The 22142-nt window shown below is 38.7% G+C and overlaps 1 protein-coding gene across 1 annotated transcript; it reads right to left on the minus strand.

Annotated features, from left to right (window-relative positions):
• Positions 1-18206: 18206 nt before the first annotated feature.
• Positions 18207-19142, minus strand: LOC118920015 (olfactory receptor 14C36-like). The gene has a single exon (XM_036900437.1). It carries the CDS (start codon positions 19140-19142, stop codon positions 18207-18209), a length of 936 nt encoding a protein of 311 aa, XP_036756332.1.
• Between the last annotated feature and the right edge of the window lie 3000 nt (positions 19143-22142).

The following is a 22142-nucleotide window of genomic DNA, read 5'->3' on the forward strand; positions in this document are numbered from 1 at the left end:
CTTTAGCAAATAGACAATACCACAGCCCACCTTGGGGGCTGGGCAGGAAGCCTTTTGATGTGCTTCTGGACCCAGGCACCTGTGTCCCGGGAGATATCAAGGCAGGAAATTCCTTAAGTTATGTTAATTTTTAATATTCAGAGACAACTTAACAAGTCCACACCCCGAAGTTTTTTCATGTTCTCGAATAATCCTCAAATGCCTATAAAACCCCCTAGACAACGCACCACTATGGACTCTCTTGTCCCCTCTTGGTGTGAGCCGGGAGCTCTGTCCTTTCACTTTATCTCTAAATAAAAGCCTGTACCTTGCTCTCCTACCTTAACTGTTTGTGAAGCTCATTCTTTGGCTACACAAACAAGAACCCCGGCATCAGAAGGCTGTGTAAGTAGTATCTTCTCGATGCCGCTGTTCTTGTTCATGGAGCCAAAGAATGAAATTTGCAGACCCTCAAGGTAGGAGAACAAGGTAGAGGCTTTTATTTAGTGGCAAAGTGATGGGACAGAGCTCCCGGCTCATGCCAGGAGGGGAGAAGAGAGTCCGTGGTTGGCTTATCGCCTAGGGTTTTTATAGTCGGTTGAGGATTTTCAGGAATGGGGTTAAACGGCTAGGGGTGCAGACTTGTTGAGTGGTCCCAGAATGCTCATTTTTGATGAGTAACAGAAGAAATTTGCTGCCCTGATTCTTTCTTAGGATAGCAGTTTCCCTCTGGGAGCATGTCAATTAAGACTGCCTGCCCTTCCCCCAAGGTGGGCTGGGCTGTTGACTGTTTGCTAAACTGTGTTAAGAATCTTACTTCTTAACTTTTTGGGATGTTTATAGCTGGGCTTGTTTACTAAGTTAATCTTTTGCTCAGGTTGCTGATTACTTGATTAGGATCAGAGAAGGGAACACAGCATATAGTTACAGTTAAAAATAAGCTGGGCCTTTTTGCAGGCTAAGGTAAATTTTACAGTGTCATGATCTGACTGATACAGTGAAGTCACTGGTTATGCTGAGACACTTTATCTGCAGAACACTCATACATTCCAGACCGAGTTGCTGCTGGCCTTTCGAGCTTTATCTGATCTCACTGAAGACGTCTATATTCTTAATCTGGTATCTTTACCCTACAGCATCAGTGTGACTCTGACTTTACATAATGCTTAACACAGAATTTTGATACGGGCTTCTTTGCACATTGTTACACTGTTTCAACTGAAATTATCTTGCTCTGCTTTTCTTCTCCAGAGACCCTCACCCTGTTCTGCCTAAACCCACAGTCTCTGTCTCACCCTCACAAAACATTAGTTATAGAAGTACTAAAATCATAGGAAATGGAATCCAAAGTAAAACATGAAAATGTGTGGAAAAAGTTATAGCATATTATTCTAAGCAACAAGACATTAAGTAATTAAAGAGCAGGGAGTTATCCTGCAGTTAACTCAGAGAACTGCAGCAGCAGGATGACATAAACCCGAGATTAAAGAATTTATTATTCCAACATCTTCTTGTTGCTCTTGGGGTACTGGATGCCTTCTGCAGGTATTAACTCCAAGTTAGCAAGTTACGTATCTTGGCAACATACTTTTCCCTTTCACTCAGCCAGTGAATGATACTTTACTATTAAAGTACTATTAAAGAGGGATTCCATGAGATCAACCAGGGCTTGTGGCTTTTCTGATGGGGTGTCAGTTGTGGGGAAGGGTTGATAGTAAAACATGGACTGGCTGGGCTGGATGGTCCAATACTTATTATGTCTTTCAGGCTCCTACATCTCTTGCACTGGCATCTGAAGGGAACTGTACATATATGAGGTGACCAATAACGAGTGGATTTTTGTGTGGAGTGGACTGTAGGTGGTCCACCCAGCCTCCCTCCTCAGACTGAGATGCCCAGGCTGATGGCTCATAGTAGAGCCTGTCTGTGGGTCATGCCCTGGGCCGCTGTCAGAGTTTATGCCTGTAAAATAAATTTTAGCTGAAATAAGCAGGCAAAGAGAGGCAACAAAGGGCCAGAGAGTTTATTTGAATGCCACTCCCAGGTGATGTTCCATGGTCTGGGTACTACAGGATGGGGAAGTCACACCCAGTCAGGGAGGTGGGGGCTTATAATTGGTTAGGAGGGGAAGGAGTGGGCAAGCTATCCTAGGGGGTTTGGAGAGGTATGTTTGGCCTACCATCCACAATCCACAGTGACAATGGGCCTGCCTTTGTGGCAGATGTAGTACAAATATTAACTAAATCCCTCAACATTACCTGGAAACTTCACACTGCATACAGGCCACAGAGTTCAGGGAAAGTAGAATGAATTCATTGCACCCTCAAGGGAACCCTAGCTAAGTTTTGCCAAGAAACTGGGCTCCCGTGGCCAGATTCACTGCCCCTGGCTCTCCTGCATGCTCGCTTCACACCTGGGACTCAAGGTTTTTCCCCTTTTGAATTAGTGTATGGACGCCCTCCCCCATGTCTAGGAAATGTCCCAGGGAACCTACACCAAATAAGAGATAAGGAAGCAAGAGAACAGCTCCAAGCCTTGGGAGCCACCCTAAATAAGCTACAACAATACATCATAGAAAGAGCCCCGATCTCTCTAGGAACACCAGTACATTCCTTACAGGCTGGGAACCCAGTCTGAGTTAGAGGTTGGAAAAATGACCCCCTCAAACCTCAGCAGAGTTGCCCCCACATTGTTGTTCTAACCACTCCTACTGCCCTCAAGGTTGCAGGCATCACTCAGGGGTCCGTCACTCCAGAGTGAAAAGGACCTGTCATCCTGATGAGGAAGCACATCAGTGGGAGGCCCAGCCAGACCTCCAGCATCCTTTATGCTTCCACATCCAATGACTGACCTCTGACTAATGGATACCTGCACGCCATGGATCCTGGCTCATGTCGGAGAGGTGTCTTTTATTCTGGGCATTAGACTCTCTGATGTTGCACCCCTGGACTGGACTATTACTCAAAAAGTTGCCCTTTCTATTGTCTATTGGGTAATCGTTAAGCTGTTTTACTGTGCTTACCTGTCTCTCCTAGCTGGACTCAAGTCTCAGCCTGCATTTCCAAAGTACCTCTCTGTAATGTTCAACTGTACAAAAGTTATAAAGTGCATAGTGAGCCTGAAGGGAGCTACCTCTTTTCCCATGGTGAGATTTCCCAGGTGAAACGGCTGCCCCTTTGCTGATCCCTGCTCTAGTTGGGCTCACTGTAGATGGATCAGCTGCAGTAGGCACAGCGGTGCTCATAAAAGGAGGCTTAGGGCTTGCTGCCCTAACAGAAGAAGTTGTTCAAGATTTAGAGCAGCTTGAAACCACCACGATTCAGCTGCAAGATCATATTGATTCCCTGGCTTAAGTAGTGTTACAGAATCGTAGAGGACTGGACCTCCTGTCCGTTTCCCAGGGAGACTTATGTGTAGCCCTTGGAGGAGATTGTTATTTTATGCAAATAAGTCTGGGATAGTTAGAAGCTCTCCAACCAAAGTAAAAGGAAACATCCAGCATAGGAATAAGATGTTAAAAAACAAAAAGTCTTGATTCCAAGGATGGTTTGAATAGAATTCATGGCTAACAACTCTTCTAACTGGCCTTGCTGGGCCAGCGCTTCTGCTGTTTCTTAGACTATTAGTGGGACCCTTCATATTTAACTGGCTCATTAACTTTATCAAGGAACGCGTTTCCTCCATACAGCTCATGTATATGCGGAGCCACTGTTACCCTGTCATAAACCAGGGAGATGATGCCCCCTAAAACATAGAGTTTAAAGGGGCCTCAGAGGGAGGAGTGATAAGGAAAAATTTACAAGAACAGCAACTTACAAGGACAGCAGTCTAGCACAGCTGGCTCCCATCTGCTGCTCTTCTTAGCAAAGACAGCAGAAACTCCCTTCACTTCCCCCTCCCCTTCACTCCCCGCTCTGCCAGGCACTTACTCCCTAAACTCCCTCCCCCTTGCCTGCTAGCTTGCTGTGCCTGTAGGAATGTTACAGATACAGAAGCAGAAATATATATATTGCTCCCTTTGCCTTTGTTCAGGGCTCCGACTTTTGGGAGATTACTCCCCTCTGAGCCCACTGGTGTGAAATAAAGCCTCAACAATCCAAGATCTCCATGTGCTGCTGGGTTCTTCCATCAGTGATCCAGTCCAGGTATTTTCAGAGTTTTCTATAATAATATTAGTAAAATTCTTTTAAAAAAGAGGAAATTACAATGGAAGTAACAAAATGTATGAGCCCTTGTATACTATGGTGGGAATGTATACTGACTCTGCCACTATGGAAAACTATGGAGGTTTGTTAAAAAATTTAAAATAGAACTATCATATGACCCAGAAATCCCACTTCCTGGTATATATCTGAATGAAACAAAATCATTGTCTTGAAGACATCTGTGCTCCCATATTCACTTCATCCTTAGTCACAGTAGTTAAAGTATTGGAAACAATCTAAGCATCCATTAAGGGCTGAATGAATCAACAACATGTAACATATATGTGCATATATACCTATTCATCACATATATAGGCATATATTTTTAGCCTTAAAAAAGAAGGAAATCCTGTAATTTGTGACAATGTGGGCACGAATGGAGATCATTGCACTGAATGGTATCACTTATACTTGGAATCTAAAAAAAAATAAAGGGAAACTCACAGAAACAGAGAGCGGAAAAGTATTTGCGAGGACAGAAGGTGGGAGATATAGGGAGAGGCTTGCAACAGGCTAAAAACCAAACACACCCAAATGGAAGTTAAATGCCTTCTGGAAATGAGTGAGTCATCTACTCCATCTCCGTCCAACATGTTGTAATTTTTGTTTTGTTTAAATAAGCTTTATTCTTCGCTTTTTAAAAGAAAAGTTTATTGTCCTCTGGTGAGCAGTTAGCTTTCAAGTCAAATGGCTTTTCCCTTTGGCAGTTCTAAGGACACAGCCTAAGTCCACACTCACTGGCCTTTCTAGACAAAAACAGGGAATTCAACAAAGGGATCTCACAAAAAAGTAAAGGAAAAATGTGACCAGGAATTTATGGTTTTGACAATTATTAGCCTCTCCAGATGTCAAATGGTGTTAAAATTATGGAAATACTCATGAGTTATAAACAAAATCAGGGAATATGCAGGACATTTTGTGTTTTAGAAGAGAAATCAGAGAAAGGCTGATTTAAAAAAACACTAGAAACGCAATATTATAAACTTTTAAGAGACACATCAAAAAACCAAAAACTGTTCCATAGATCCTTCATTTAAAGATAAATAGGTCATTCTGGAAATGATGGGGGGTTGTCCCTGATAGATAGTTCAAACTGAGAATCATTAAGAATAATTCAAAGCGGATTTTTCCTCAAGAAATATTTCTATATGTCAAATGAAGCTGTAGGAAAAGTAGAAGTCAGCTGGCAGACAAAACATTCACTCTAGGTAGATGACTATATAAAGGAGAATCCTTTCCAGGAACCACAGAACAAAATCAGATGTGTAAAGAACAGGTAATCATACTTTAAGATAAATGCTCTTTTTTATTTCCTTAGCTATTTTTTCCCCTATGATGATTTCTGATTTTGAGTCACTTACTGACACTTATTACTCTTTAAGCATCCTATCCTTCATTTTGCCCTTTTAATTCCTATTATCTCCTTGATATGCATCCAAAATCTGGCTAACATACACGGATTTGGTTAAGACAGTCAAGCCTAATGTATTTGTACTTATCCATTGGTTGCGCCGTAAATCCCTTTGGTGGCAAAAACTTAAGATCAATAACTTGTTTTCTTGAATTAATTTCATTCAAATGATAAGTGACTTTTTAGACTGCAAACATCACCAAAGGCAAGCAGCCAGAAATCTGAAATACCTGCCATGTCACAGCTGGTGTAGGAGGTTCCTATCTGCAGTGAGATGCCATCTGTGTCCTTTCTGTGGGTGCTTGCTAGTTCAGCCTGTTCTTAACAGAAATCGAGCTCACAGAGGGGCTGCATTAATGATGCTGGACATTTGGAAATTCCCTTATTTGACAACTCACAATGTATGCACACTCCAATTAAGTCCAATTTTTCCATTTGTTCCTTTGTACTACTTGGTGACCATCTTACCATGAATATTGTCACCGCATAGGAGAGCATTCTTGTGGGTGGTATCAAAACTGTTTAGTTGGGGGTGGAGCCAAGATGGTGGCATGAGTAGAGCAGTGGAAATCTCTTCCCAAAACCACATATATTTATGAAAATATAACAAAGAAAACTATTCCTAGAATAGAGACCAGAGGACACAGGACAACATCCAGACCACATCCACACCTGCGAGAACACAGCGCATCATGAAGGGGGTGAGATACAAGCCCCAGCCTGGTGGGACCCGAGCACTCCTCACCCAAGCTCCCGGCAGGAGGAGAGGAGTCAGAATGGGGAGGGAGAGGGAGCCCAGGATTGCTGAAAACCCAGCCCTAGCCATCGACACAAGAGAGCAGAAACAGTGCATGCATGGGGTCCTGGATACTAGGGAAACAGGACAGCAAGACCTGTGAGTAGGTCCCTGAGGCTGGTGCCTGAGGACAAAGAAAAGCGAGTGGCTTTTTTAAAAAAAATTATATCTTTATTTATTTTTCTTTTGCTAGTGCTTTTTGGAAGTCTTAAAGGGACAGGGACCCCAAAACTGGATGGAAGCATCCTGGGACACTTAGTCCAGCAGCAGGGAATCGGGGGAACTCTGGGCACTCTAGCCCCCTGCACAGCATGGAACACGGAGGCCCCTCACAAAGATAAATAGCCTTCGGGCCGCTCCCCCTCCACCACAGCTCCACCATATTGGAGCAGAGGCCCGAGGCAAGCCACTCCCACAGCAACAGTGGAGATAAACTCCATAGCAGCAGGGCAGGAATCAGAAGCCATGTCTGCATGCAGCTGCCAAGCACAAGCCACTAGGGGTCACTGTTCTCTCAGAAGAATAAGGCCACAAACCAACAAGAAGGGAAGTTCTTAAAGCCGTCACTCATGCCAGCTCTGCAAAATACCTCTATCACCATGAAAAGGCAAAATTATAGGTAGACAAATATCACAGAGTCAACACCTGAGAAGGAGACAGACCTAACCAGTCTTCCTGAAAAAGAATTCAAAATAAAAATCATAAACATGCTGACAGAGATGCAGAGAAATATACAAGAGCTAAAGGATGAAGTCTGGAGGGAGATTACAGATGCCGGAAAGAGAATACAGAAGTGAAACAAACTCTGGAAGGATTTATGAGCAGAATGGATAAGATGTAAGAGGCCATTGATGGAATAGAAACCAGAGAACAGGAATGCATAGAAGCTGACATAGAGAGAGATAAAAGGATCTACAGGAATGAAACAATATTAAGAGAACTGTGTGACCAATCCAAAAGGAACAATATCTGTATTATAGGGGTACCAGAAGAAGAAGAGAGAGGATAGAAAGTGTCTTTGAAGAAATAATTGGTGACAACTTCTCCAAACTGGGGGAGGAAATAATCAAACAGAACATGGAATTACACAGAACTCCCAACAGAAATGACCCAAGGAGGACAACACCAAGACACATAATAATTAAAAGGGCAAATATCAAGGACAAGGAAAGAGTTTTAAAGGTAGCTAGAGAGAGGAAAAAGGTCACCTACAAAGGAAAACTCATCAGGCTATCATCATACTTCTTAACAGAAACAATAAAGGCCAGAAGGGAATGGCATGATATATTTAATGCAATGAAACAGAAGAGCCTTGAAGCAATGATACTGTATCCAGCACGATTATCATTTAAATATGATGGAGGGATTAAACAATTCCCAGACAAGCAAAAGTTGAGGGAATTTGCCTCCCACAAACCACCTCTACAGGGTATTTTAGAGGGATTGTTCTAGACGGGAGCACCCCTAAAACTAAACAGATGTCACCAGAGAAAATAAAATCACAGCAAAGAAAGCAGACCAACCAAATACTAACTAAAGGCAAAAAAATAAAATCAACTACCCACTAAAAGCATTTAAAGGAAACACGAAAGAACACACAATAAAACAACCAACATATAAAGAATGGACAAGGAGGAATAAGAAGGGAGATAAGAAAAGAATCTCCAGACAGTGTATATAACAGCTCAATAAGCGAGCTAAGTTAGGCAGTAAGATACTAAAGAAGATAACCTTGAACTTTTGGTAACCACGAATCTAAAGCCTGCAATGGCAATAAGTACATATCTTTCAGTAGTCACCCTAAATGTAAATGGACTGAATGCAACAATCAGAAGACACAGAGTAATAGAATGGATAAAAAAGCAAGACCCATCTATATGCTGCTTACAAGAAACTCACCTCAAACCCAAAGACATGCACAGACTAAAAGTCAAGGGATGGAAAAACATATTTCAGGCAAACAACAGAGAGAAGAAAGCAGGGATTGCAGTACTAATATCACACAAAATAGAATTCAAAACAAAGAAAGTAACAAGAGATAAAGAAGGACACTGCATAATGATAAAGGGCTCAGTCCAACAAGAGGATATAACCATTCTAAATATATATGCACCAACACAGGAGCACCAGCATATGTGAAACAAATACTAACAGAACTAAACGGGGAAATAGACTGCAATGCATTCATTTTAGGAGACTTCAACACGCCACTCACCCCAAGGGATAGATCTACCAGGCAGAAAATAAGTAAGGACACAGAGGCACTGAACAACACACTAGAACAGATGGACCTAATAGACATCTATAGAACTCTACATCCAAAAGCAACAGGATATACATTCTTCTCAAGTGCACATGGAACATTCCGCAGAATAGACCACATACTAGCTCACAAAAAGAGCCTCAGTAAATTCCAAAATAATGAAATTCTACCAACCAACTTTTCAGACCACAAAGGTATAGAACTATAAATAAATTGCACAAAGAAAGCAAAAAGGCTCACAAACACATGGAGGCTTAACAACACGCTCCTAAATAAACAATGGATCAATGAACAAATTAAAATAGAGATCAAGGAATATATGGAAACAAATGACAACAACAACACAAAGCCCCAAATTCTGTGGGACACAGCAAAAGCAGTCTTAAGAGGAAAGTATATAGTGATCGAGGCACACTTGAAGAAGGAAGAATAATCCCAAATGAATAGTCTAACATCACAATTATCGAAACTGGAAAAAGAAGAACAAATGAGGCCGAAAGTCGGCAGAAGGAGGGACACAATAAAGATGAGAGTAGAAATAAACAAAATTGAGAAGAATAAAACAATAGCAAAAATCAATGAAACCAAGAGCTGGTTCTTTGAGAAAATAAACAAAATAGATAAGCCTCTAGCCAAACTTATTAAGAGAAAAAGAGAATCAACAAAATCAGAAATGAGAACGAAAAAATCAGAACAGACTCAGAAATACAAAGAATTATTAAAGACTGCTATGAAAACCTATATGCCAACAAGCTGGAAAACCTAGAAGAAATGGACAACTTCCTAGAAAAATACAACCTTCCAAGACTGACACAGAAAGAAACACAAAAGTTAAACAAACCAATTATAAGCAAAGAAATTGAAATGGTAATTAAAAAACTACCCAAGAACAAAACCCCTGGGCCAGATGGATTTACCTCGGAATTTTATCAGACACACAGAGAAGACATAATAACCATTCTCATTAAAGTTTTGAAAAAATAGAAGAGGAGGGAATACTCCCAAACTCATTCTATGAAGCCTACATCACCCTAATACCAAAACCAGGCAAGGATCCACCAAGAAAGAAAATTACAGACCAATATCCCTGATGAATGAAGATGGAAAAATACTCAATAAAATATTAGCAAACCAAATTCTCAGAAAAATGGGTATAGAGGGCAAGAACCTCAACATAATAAAGGCCATATATGATAAACCCACAGCCAATATTATACTGAACAGTGAGAAACTGAAAGCTTTTCCTCTGAGATCGGGAACAAGACAGGGATGCCGACTCTCCCCACTATTATTTATAATAGTACGGGAGGTCCCAGCCATGACAGTCAGACAAAACAAAGGAATACAAGGAATCCAGATTGGTAAAGAAGAAGTTAAACTGTCACTATTTCCAGATGACATGATATTGTACATAAAAAACCCAAAAGACTCCACTCCAAAACAGCTAGAACTGATATCGGAATAGAGCAATGTTGCAGGTTACAAAATTAACACACAGAAATCCATGGCTTTCCTATACACTCACAATTAACCAATAGAAAGAGAAATTAGGAAAACAACTCCATTCACAATTACATCAAAAAGAATAAAATACCTAGGAATAAACCTAACCAAGGAAGTGAAAGACCTATACACTGAAAACTATACGACACTCTTAAGAGAAATTAAAGAGGTCACTAAAAATGGAAACTCATCCCATGCTCGTGGCTAACAAGAATTAATATCATCAAAATGGCCTTCCTGCCCAAAGCAATATACAGATTTGATGTAATACTTATCAAATTACCAGCAACATTCTTCAATGAAGTTTAATAAATCAAAAATTCATATGGAAACACCAAAGACCCTGAATAGCCAAAGCAATCCTGAGAAAGAAGAATAAAATAGGGGGAATCTCATTCCCCTACTTCAAGCTCTACTACAAAGCCATAGTAATCAAGACAATTTGGTACTGGGACAAGAACAGAGCCACAGACCAGTGGAACAGATTAGAGACTCCAGACATTAACCCAGACATATCTGGTGAATTAATATTTGATAAAGGAGCCATGGATATACAATGGCGAAATGACAGTCTCTTCAACAGACGTTGCTGGCAAAACTGGACAGCTACATGTAGGAGAATGAAAATGGACCATTGTCTAACCCCATACACAAAAGTAAATTCAAAATGGATCAAAGACCTGAATGCAAGTCATGAAACCATAAAACTCTTAGAAAAAAACATAGGCAAAAATCTCTTAGACATAAACATGAGTGACCTCTTCTTGAACATATCTCCATGGACAAGGAAAACAACAGCAAAAATGAACAAGTGGGACTATATTAAGCTAAAAAGCTTCTGTACAGCAAAAGACACCATCAATTGAACAAAAATGTACCCTACAGTTTGGGAGAATATATTTGTAAATGACAGATCCGATAAAGGCTTGACGTCCAAAATATATAAAGAGCTCACCCACCTCAACAAACAAAAAAGAAATAATCTTATTAACAAACTGGCAGAAGAACTGAACAGACAGTTCTCCAAAAAAGACATACAGATGGGCAACAGACACATGGAAAGATGATCCACATCACTAATTATCAGAGAAATGCAAATTAAAACCCAATGAGGTATCACCTCACACCAGTAAGGATGGCTACCATCCAAAAGACAAACAACAACAAATATTGGCGAGGTTGTGGAGAAAGGGGAACCCTCCTACACTTCTGATAGGAATGTAAATTAGTTCAACCATTGTGGAAAGCAGTATGGAGGTTCCTCAAAATGCTCAAAATAGACTTACCATTTGACCCAGGAATTCCACTCCTAGGAATTTACCCTAAGAATGCAGCACTCATGTTTGAAAAAGACAGATACACCCCTATATTTATTGCAGCACTATTTACAATAGCCAAGAATTGGAAGCAACCTAAGTGTCCATCAGTAAATGAATGGATAAAGAAGAAGTGGTACATATACACAATGGAATATTATTCAGCCATAAGAAGAAAACAAATCCTACCATTTGCAACAACATGGATGGAGCTAGAGGGTATTATGGTCAGTTAAATAAGCCATGTGCAGAGAGACAAGTATCAAATAATTTCACTCATATGTGGAGTATAAGAACAAAGAAAAACTGAAGGAACAAAACAGCAGCAGAATCACAGAATCCAAGAATGGACTAACGGTTACCAAAGGGAAAACGACTGGGGAGGATGGGTGTGTAGGGAGGTACTGGGGGGGGAAGAAAGTGGGTATTATGATTAGCATGCATAATGTGGGGTTGGGAGAAAGGGGAGTGCTGTGTGATACAGAGAAGACAAGTAGTGATTATACATTTTGCTATGCTGATGGACAGTGACTGTAAGGGGTTTTGTGGGTGGGACCTGGTATAGGGGAGAGCCTAGTAAACATAATGTTCTTCATGTAATTCTAGATTAATGATAACAAAGAAAAAAAAAGGAAGAAAAGGGGGATTACTCCCTGATAGGATAAAACTAACTGCAAATCACCGATTAATGCATACTTTAAATATCCTTAATTTTGATCATTTAAAGGGTGTCAGATGATCAGCTATGGAAGTACATTTTTCTGATAACATTCCTTTCTCTTAAAAAATATAAAAGCAGTTCCTGTGTGGTGATCTCCAATAAGTTCTTCACAATGGTATAAAGGGCATATCAAAGTGTGGACAAAGGGTTTGTTTGTGTTTATACAGAGGATCAAAGCCTAATTTGGCTAACCAGAAAACGAATTAAGATATAATATGAAGAAGAACTTCCAACATCAACATTCTCTGGAAGAGTCATTCCAGAAGATGATCATCAAAGAACTTCAACAAAGATCCTGGTGCTGTTGCAGTTGTAGCTGCATTCATCCCACCGGTTCCTGGACTTGCCATTGGAGTGAAGAAGGAGATATCTAAGCTGGCCTGTGCATACAGCAAAACAACAAATTTGACTGGATCTATACCGTCAGAACTCAACCAAGAATTAGGAGAAGCGCAAGTTGCAGCGCTCCAAAATCTTGCAACTATAGACTATCTACTGTTAAAAGAACATATGGGATGTGAACAGTTCCCAGGAATATGTTGTTTTAATTTGTCCGATTTTTCTCAAAATATTCAGATTCAGTTAGACAATATCCATCATATCACTGATAAGTTTTCACAAATGCCTAGGGTACCTAACTGGTTTTCTTCGTTTCACTGGATATGGCTGGTAATTGTAGGTCTGCTTTTGTTATGTAGCTATATTCCTATTATGTTAATGTGTGCACGCAATTTAATTAGTAATTTAAAACCTATACACGCTTATGTTACATTACAAGAAGATATGTCAAAAAAATAATCAATCTTCTCATGTTTTCTTCCTTCTGCTACTTCTATAGCTTCTCTTCTTCCTTCATAATTACAACCCCTAAGTAGAATTCGTGCCTCATATCAAAAATTGCCGAGTATCATAATTCTTCCAAGTGGTAAAGATACCTCAAGACAAATGCTGGGCATAGAAGCCACAGGGCATAAATCTGCAAAGCAGTAAAAAGCTAACCTTTTCAAACAATACTGCTTCTCTCTCACTTACCAACTTTACATTTCCCTGTATGGCCCCAGAAGATGACTGGTTAGCCAGAGACGGGTAAGATTCCTCAAGGGAAGAACAACCTAAGACAGGCACAGTCTCAGGGGGGCCATCAGGTGAGAAATTGGGGATCAACAGAGGTGAGGCTTAGAACCTCACCCCTGCTGTTTTGAGAGAAATCTTCTGCATCTGTGGATGTTTTGTTGCCCTTGTCTAGCTTGGATTAACACATAGTCTACAGGCACACACCTGATCATCTACATTTGCCCTCTTACAGCACTAAACTATGTTTTCTACCTTTATCTTGCATCTACCTACCAGTTCAGCATTTTATTAAAAATAGTAATAATAATAATAATAAGGGAGAAATGTGGGATTCACATATAAATCAAGTATAAAAATCAAACGAATAAACATAATTGACCTGATTGTTTATAGTTCATGATGCGTGATCAAAACCGAAAGGTTCTGTGATGACTGCCCTTGCGCTATTCACCATATAAGAATTTATTCACTATGTAAGAACTTGTTCACAATGTAAAAACTTGCTCGTTATGCTTCAGAAGATTGGAATCTGTTGAGAATTAGGCTTGGGGTTGATTAATGATTGTGCATTGAGCCCCCTATACAGAATTTTATTGTTTTTAACAACCTTATGTTCAATAAATATGAGAGATGCCCTCTCAAAAAAAAAAACTGTTTAGTTGGATACCATTATGTCATTTTGACAAGAACGACCTGTTTTTCCTTTTCCTCCAGTGAGTGGTATTTCTATTTTGACACAAAAACACATATTGTTACTACTCAAAAAATTAGAGAGGAATTTGCTTTTTTCAGTAAATTGATGCCTGTCTTCAGGAAAATCCCCGAGAATACCAATGATCCATTTTGGCCGATTTCTTCTGTCATAAAAAGATATGTTTGATACCTTACCTCAAGAGAGAGAAAATAAGGTCTTGATATAATATAATAACGTTTATTTACTAAATGGTAATTCAAGACCACTTTCTTTTACCTTAAGTCCTCTTATTTGCACTTTTAAAAAGTTATAATTAATAGAAAAATCCCACATGTTGTGGCTCAAAATTTAATTGATGAGATAACATTTTTGTAATGATTTTTACGTGTATTCTTTTATCTAATGTATTCTGAATCAGTAACATTTCAAAATATTCCAGTTCCATGTAAAAGAGTAAATTGAGAATAGCCAAAAGGAGTCATGTATGTTTATATATATGAAGAAGTCTTTTGAGAGCAGTATATTTTTCTCATGCTCTCCATCTTGGCCTTTAGGGGAGTCATCCACAAGAGTTTTGCATTCTTTCTGAAACCAATATAATATGTTCCAATCGGAAAAGAGTTTTACATTCTTTTACATTAGATGAGATATGGAAATGGTAATGTCCTTGCAACACAATTATTCCTATTCCCATCTCATCATGCTGCCAGGTAGTTTATTATAAAACATCATAACACTAGATAAAACACCCAAAAAGTCTTTCATCAAAACAGATGCCTTTCAACAGTGCTAATGAATAACATTTATTTTATTGCTGTTTTAAATGTGAAAGATACAATTCATTGTTCTGACCACCCTAATTCATTACAAAATATTTATAAAGGCTATTCCCCTAATGGATTTAGGGAAATTATAGTTGTATCAGGAAATGTATGCAAAAGTAGAGTTTACATTTTTTTCTGGAATACTGAAAAGATTCTGTAGATCTAAAATTGTATTTTAACAGTCTGATCCAGATGCAATTCTTCTGTGGTCTTTATCCATGGAAGTTCCTTTATATGTTAGATCAATTCATAAGTGATAATGTTATCTGTAAAATTTTACAGTGTAATCATCTGAAGCAACCGTTTTGAGGACACTAAAATAAAACAGAACAAATAAATTCAAACTAACTGCAATGTTCAAGAATAGCATAAGGTGTATAATGGTTGCTCCTCATAAATAAATCATAAAGTATAAGAACTTTTCAGTAAAGCCATATACTACACAATATTGCAGAATAAAATAATTAAAACAATTTTTTACTCATTAGAGGAAAACGTTTTTGCACAGATCTTTTCTTCTGCTATAAATCTAGAAATGTTTAGCTCAAGGCTGTCAGATATTTGAGAAGTACATAACAGATTTTTCCACAGCTAGAGGATGTGCATCCTGTAATACAGACCATCAGTTTCAGTTTTTGGAAGAGGGAAGAGTCTGTCACCTAGGTAAGGCGTATTTGCAATTTTGATGTTCTACAACTTACATGCATATTTTCTCAAATAACTTGATATTTTTCATTATGATATGGGTCAAATTTCCTGAGAGTATCAGATACACTGGTTTCCATAGCTTCTTGTTCTTGTTTGGGAGGGTGGTAAGGGGGAGAGAAGTCACTGAATTAGAATGCTGTTTTAAATTTTCCTTACAATAAAATTGCACAAAATTGAATAGTCAACATTTCTCAACAAAAATACTTTAATCACTTGCTGCAACGTGGCTGGATGGACAATAGGTTTAATCTAATTATTTCTGGACCACATCTAATGATGGATGTGTGTTGGCTGAAGTTTCCTATTACCTAAGGTTCTGTGCAAAAATTAACCCCATATTAACTGAAGTTAGACAAACCAGCCTGTGGAAACTAGTCACATGATCAGCTCTTGACCAAAAGAGTCTGGTTAAAAGGCTGCTGTGCTGTGTGAGTTTGGCTGCTATAAATACGGAAGCAGAGTCATGCAGTATTTACCCTTCCCCGACCAGCTTGTCACACAAGCATGACGTCCTCCAGGACGATCCACGTTGTTTTAAGACTGAACACCCGCTGTACGTATATACCGTATTTTGTTTCTCTGTTCATGTGTCACTGGGCACTTAAGGTTTGCCTCTACATCTTGGCCACGTGATTCGTGCTGCAGTGAACGTGGGGAAGCAGAGGGCTCTTGGAGACGGGCGGGGAAAATCAAGGTCTGTTGTTCAACCGGAGTAAAATTTCAGTTCTGCTAGGTGAAAAAGTTCTAGTGATCTCGACAATGTAGTGTCTGTAGTATACAATATGGCACTGTATTCTCATTGTTTACTTCAAAATTTGTTAAGAGGGTGTGTCTCATGTTAAGTGTTGTAACCATAAAAAATTAAACGAAAAAAAAAATGACACACAAGGAAACATTGTGCACGCTGAATATATCTGTTGTGATAACGGCAGGACTGGTGTTTGCTTATGTCCAAATTCAGCACAGTATGCACATTAAACATGTTCTTTACGTATCAATTATACCTCAAGGAAGCTGTTTTAAAAAGAGGTCACTCCAAAAATATTTGTTATTTTGTTTGATCCTCATTGTTCCTCGGGTGTATAGCTCACAGGTCTTGAGTACTGTGGCGTAGCCACCATCCTGTTAGCTTAACCACCAGTTGATTCAGTATCAAACAAATTATGAAAGACATGAAAACAAACAAAAGAAAACACCATGAGAACGCCGAGTGAAAGCGAGGCGGTTGTCCGGACCTGAAGCCGGATCATCTGCCTAGCCCTTCTGCGGCCACCCTGTCAACACTCAAGAAGGGGGGCAAGAGAAGTCTAGTAAAGGGGGACACATAGCATAGCACTTTTATTGAAGATATTAAAACTGGTCATTATATTTCACCACAAACAAATTCTAACCCACTGAGACAGACAAGCGACCATGGAACTCTGCATGACCTCAGGAAATCAGCCCCTCCCTGGGCACAGTAGGACTTGTTTAACTCACTGTGAAGGAACCCCTGGATTCATTCAGTTTTACACAGTGAAAATAAATTACCGTGGCCATCACGAACAGCTCATTTTTATTATTCAAACATCTCTTACTTTCCTCTGTCACCTAACTACTCAGTTACTTTTTTCAATTGATGTTACGGGTTCACTTGTGTTCTCCCAAAATTCATATGTTGAAGTCCTAACTTCTGGTATGACTGGCATTCTTACCAACAGGTGAGATTTGGGAGCAGACAGACACACACACACACAGAGCACCACATGAGACTTTATTCAGCCATGATGAGAGTTATACATCAGAGACCAGCGAATGCCAAAGTTTGCTAGGAAGTCAGCAGAACCCAGCCTAGAGGCACAGAACAGATTCTCTTCAAAGCCCTAGGAGACAGCCAAGCCTGCTGACACTTGTGGCATCTGACCTCTAGACTCCTGACCTGGAAACAATACATTTTTATTGGGATTTTTTGTGTGAGGCATGATTTTATATGAACTCATTTCCTTCTCCTTTGTTCTTGAATATGTGTCAATATTGTTATGAATTAATGAGGCAAAAGTGTATGCCAGTTTGTAAAACAAAAAGTTTAGGGATATACTATGTTATGAAAGATTTATAAAATATACTATGTTAAGGAAATATTTATACAGGTTCTTAGTCCACAGGTACAGATAGAGGATTACGCTATAGAAATAAACTAAAATAAATTTCAAATTGACATAGCCAATTTATATGTTGATACTAATAAGTAATTAGTTAATACTAGTAATAATAATTAGGGGTCATGTTTTCATATTTGCCAGATGTGATATTTTACTAAAAAAAACCCTGATAGATAACATATCTGAGGAGAAAACTAACTTTTCTTTTTTTGTGTTTTTCTCTCCTTTCAAAAAGATAATAGATTTTGAAAGCCTCTTCTTTGGATCCATTCTTTTTTCATGTTTTTCTACTCTTGGTAGAGCCATTTTTCCATTTTTATAGTGTATGGAAAATATCTAAGAAATTTAAATATTTCTCAAACCTTGAATTTCACTTGGAAATCCCTACTCATTTTTTTAAGAAAATAGAGTGATGCAAAACACAAAATAATTATTGTATAAGATCAAACACTCAGGTTTAGATAATGTAATTTAGGGGTAGGCAATCTAATGTGCAAAACACAGAAAATAGTGGATTTTACAGAAGTTTGAGTCTTACTAAGAGACATTTGAATAAATTCAAAGATTATCTTTATAATTTTCCTGAATAAAACTTCCTTGACATTACTTTCCTTACAGCTTCCTTTACTTGTTTGTTCCTAAGACTGTAGATGATAGGATTCAAGAAAGGGGGAACAATGGTATAAAATACAGAAAGAAGCATGTCCAGAACTGTGTCAGAGGCTCCTGAAGGCCTTAGGTACACACAGCTGCCAGAACCGAGGAAGACAGAGAGCACAAGGAGGTGAGGGACACACGTGGAGAAGGCCTTGCCTCGCTCTCTGGTTGAAAACTTGATCACAGTGGAAAATATGCGAAGGTATGACATGGCAATGAAGATAAAGCAACCACCACCAATCCCCATGGTAAAGATAAGAATTAAGAGCTCATTGCTGAAAGTGTCAGAGCAGGAGAGGCTCAGCAGAGAGGGGATGTCACAGAAGAACTGACGGACCACATTGGACTGACAGAAGGACAGCCGGAAAGTATTCCCTGTGTGCACACCTGCATAGATGATGCCACTGAGCAGGGAGACCAGAGTTGTCCAGACACAGAACTGGTGGTTCATGATGACGGGGTACTGCAGGGGCTGGCAGATGGCCACATAGCGGTCACGGGCCATGATGGTGAGGAAGAGAAACTCTACATATGCACAATAAATGACCAGGAAGATCTGAGCTGCACAGCCAGCCAATGAAATGGCCCTGTTGTCAGTGAGGGAGTTGACACAGGCATTGGGGACAGTGACAGAAATGTAGCACATGTCTAAGATGGACATGTTCCTGAGGAAGAAGTACATGGGCATGTGAAGGTTCTGGTCCAGAGTGGTGGCAGTGATGATGAGAAGATTCCCTAACAGGGTGGCCAAGTACAACAGTAGGAATAACAGGGCATGTAGGACCCTTACCTCCAGCATCTCAGCAAAGCCCATGAGGAGAAACTCAGGCACCATGGTGGAATTGGCCATTTCTGGAAATGCTGGTTGACGCAAATGTGCTGGAACACAAAAGGGATAAACCATGAAAGACAGGAAGTAGAAAAATAACTAATAAAATTGTTTAAGTTTCTTTCACAGTGCTTACTTCTGTTTTATTCTGTTGGAATTTTTGTTGTGGAAAGTTCCATCTTTGGTCTCCTGACCTGCTCGTCTCATTCTCCGTCTGGAGCGGATGAAAGGAGCAGGGTCAGGTTCTCGGGCCCTGCTGCTTGGCCGGGATGCACAGGCTGTGGGCCCCTCACTGCACTTGCCTCTGGCTCATGGAGTATGTTGCTTAATGAAGGTCAACACTGATATGTATAAAAAGATCTTTTACTTGAAGTAAGTTCTCAGAGAGAGTTGTTCAGAGCTTTTCTGTCTATGGATGAGTGCAAATCCGTACTGGATTTATCAACATAAGTAAAATTAAGATTAAGAGTTTCTACGCATTTATAAAATATTGGCATTGCCATGAGATCCAAAGCTGGAATTGATAGATTTATACTTTGTAACATTTTCAAATATAATTTTTCCAGAAAGTTATTTAAATTTTTGAAAAGAATCACTTAGTAAATGTTTGGAAGAAAAATAAAACTTCTTGATGAGAGCATGTTCAAGAGGCACCTGTCTAGCTGAAGTGAACTTTGGTAGTTAAACATTAATGTGTAATCAATTTAGGAAATATTCTATGATAGATTTTATGAATTTTGGTCTACATGTTGACACAGCCTGAAGTTAATCACATATGGTTGTCAAACCAAACAACAAAAAAGTGAGCTGTTTTCCCATCTTTATTTTCTGAATGTTATTTTCCGTATTGTAAATCTTGTTTTTTAAACAACTAAATTGCTTTCTTAAATTACAGTTAATTTTGGCATGAATCCCTCACAGAAATTTACCTCATTAAGATAATAAACTAAAAAAATTATATGTTAAACAGTGCCCTTATTTTTAAGCTCTACTTTTCCCTAACAAATTAAAATTTTACTATCACTTAGATTATACATGATTTTAAACTGTTTAATGACTACAGTTGTCACAATCAACATTTTAAATAATAGGAAATCATCCATACTGTGTACTATTTAAATATGTAATTTAATATAAACAATTTATAAATGAAGAAATAATCTCAAAAAAGCTAAGTAAACTTTTACATCTAAATAACTGTAAGTCTGAGGTTTGGCTCAACCTAAGATTGACTTTTTAAAAGCTCCAATTTTTCTACAATTTCCACCTTTGACACATAGAATCCACTAAAAACTTCTCAACTTTTCATGGAAATGCATGTCAATCAGTGACTCTGGGTTATCAATATTTTGTGCTTTTCCCTCCTTTCAAAAAGATATTAGATTTTGGAAGCCTCTTGTTTGGATCCATTCTTTTTCATGTTTTTCTACTTTCAGTGGAGGCATTTTTCCATTTTTTAATTTTTTAATTTTTAATTTTGTTATCACTAATCTACAGTTACATGAAGAACATTATGTTTAGTAGTCTCTCCCCTTCACCAAGTACTTCCCACAAACCCCATTACAGTCACTGTCCATCAGTGTAGTAAGATGCTGTAGAGTCACTACTTGTCTTCTCTGTGTTGCACAGCCCTCCCTATGCCCCCCCACACACATGATACATGCTAATCGTAATGCCCCCTTTCTTTTTCCCTGCCCTTATCCCTCCCTTCCCACCCATCCTCCCCAGTCCCTTTCCTTTTGGTAACTGTTAGTCCATTCTTGGGTTCTGTGATTCTGCTGCTGTTTTGTTCCTTCAGTTTTTCTTTGTTCTTATACTCTGAATTTAAAAAATTTTCTCAAACCTTGGATTTCACTGTTTCATTCAAACTTAGCATATGACTCTTCTCAGAATTATTTAGTATGTTTACTGAATTTTCTCTTAAATAGCTTTAAAGTAGCTTATATTCCAAAAATATACATCATAATCCTTTTGAACCTTTAAAATTTAAAATTTAAATTACAACAGTAGTTTGAATGCTCATAATATAAATTTCCGTTAAGTAATTTCATCAGTGTTTTCCGCTTCTTTCCCAGACTGATAGCAAGTTCAGATTTCTCAGATCAGGCTGCCCAAATATCTTGATCCTCACACTTTTCCTCAACTGGAGCTGATTTTCTTCCTCACCATTTTCTTACTTTGAATGTCTACTCAATGCTTTTACCTACAGCAAGCTCAGGTACTTTTGTGTATAAAAATTGATTCATATTGCACCTATTGATAATTTTCATTAATTTTTCAAATTTTCACAAGGGTCATTGAAAAAGTATACTACTTCTGAAACTGCTCTTGCAATTATTAATTGGTACAGATCAGCCAGGCTGGCTATTTCCTCAGCACCCCACCTGCCCCACCCCTGAACTTTGCCATGGGCATCATCCCACATGAACTACAGTCTCACCCAGATGGCTATTTTGCTCATCAGCTTTTCTAAAACGTCTCTGAAAATGCATGCGTTTTCCAAAGTTGTGTTCATGTGTAGCCTTAAATTGCTTATGCTTTGTTTTATACTGTCTGAATTAGTTATTTTTTCAAAAGCAGTACATAAAATATTCTTCTTACCAATTCCCAGTCCTTCACTAATTGAGTTACATCAGTGAATTTTAAATACCAAAAACATCTAGAATTTTAACCTTTTACTCATGGGCCACTTTCCTTTCTCAAACATAATATCAGTTTCCTATATGATATATAAGATTTTAAACCAAACCAAATACTACTTTTATTCTGGAAACTTCTTTGAAAATTTCCAAATTAATTTTGCTATTTTTATATTTTGTTTAATGAATCAACAAATTGTATTTAATTACAAAGCACAGAATGCATTTATCACCCCCAGACATTTATAAGAACTCCCTGAAGATGGGACTTTATGTTATTTATCTTTCTGTACTTTTAGACCAAAGATATTCACAAATACCAAAAATAATAAAAGAGAAGGCCCCCAATGTATTCCTTTCTGTGCTAGTAATTGGTAAGGGT

This window comes from Manis pentadactyla, chromosome 13 (assembly GCF_030020395.1).
Source record: "Manis pentadactyla isolate mManPen7 chromosome 13, mManPen7.hap1, whole genome shotgun sequence".
Taxonomy (NCBI): domain Eukaryota; kingdom Metazoa; phylum Chordata; class Mammalia; order Pholidota; family Manidae; genus Manis; species Manis pentadactyla.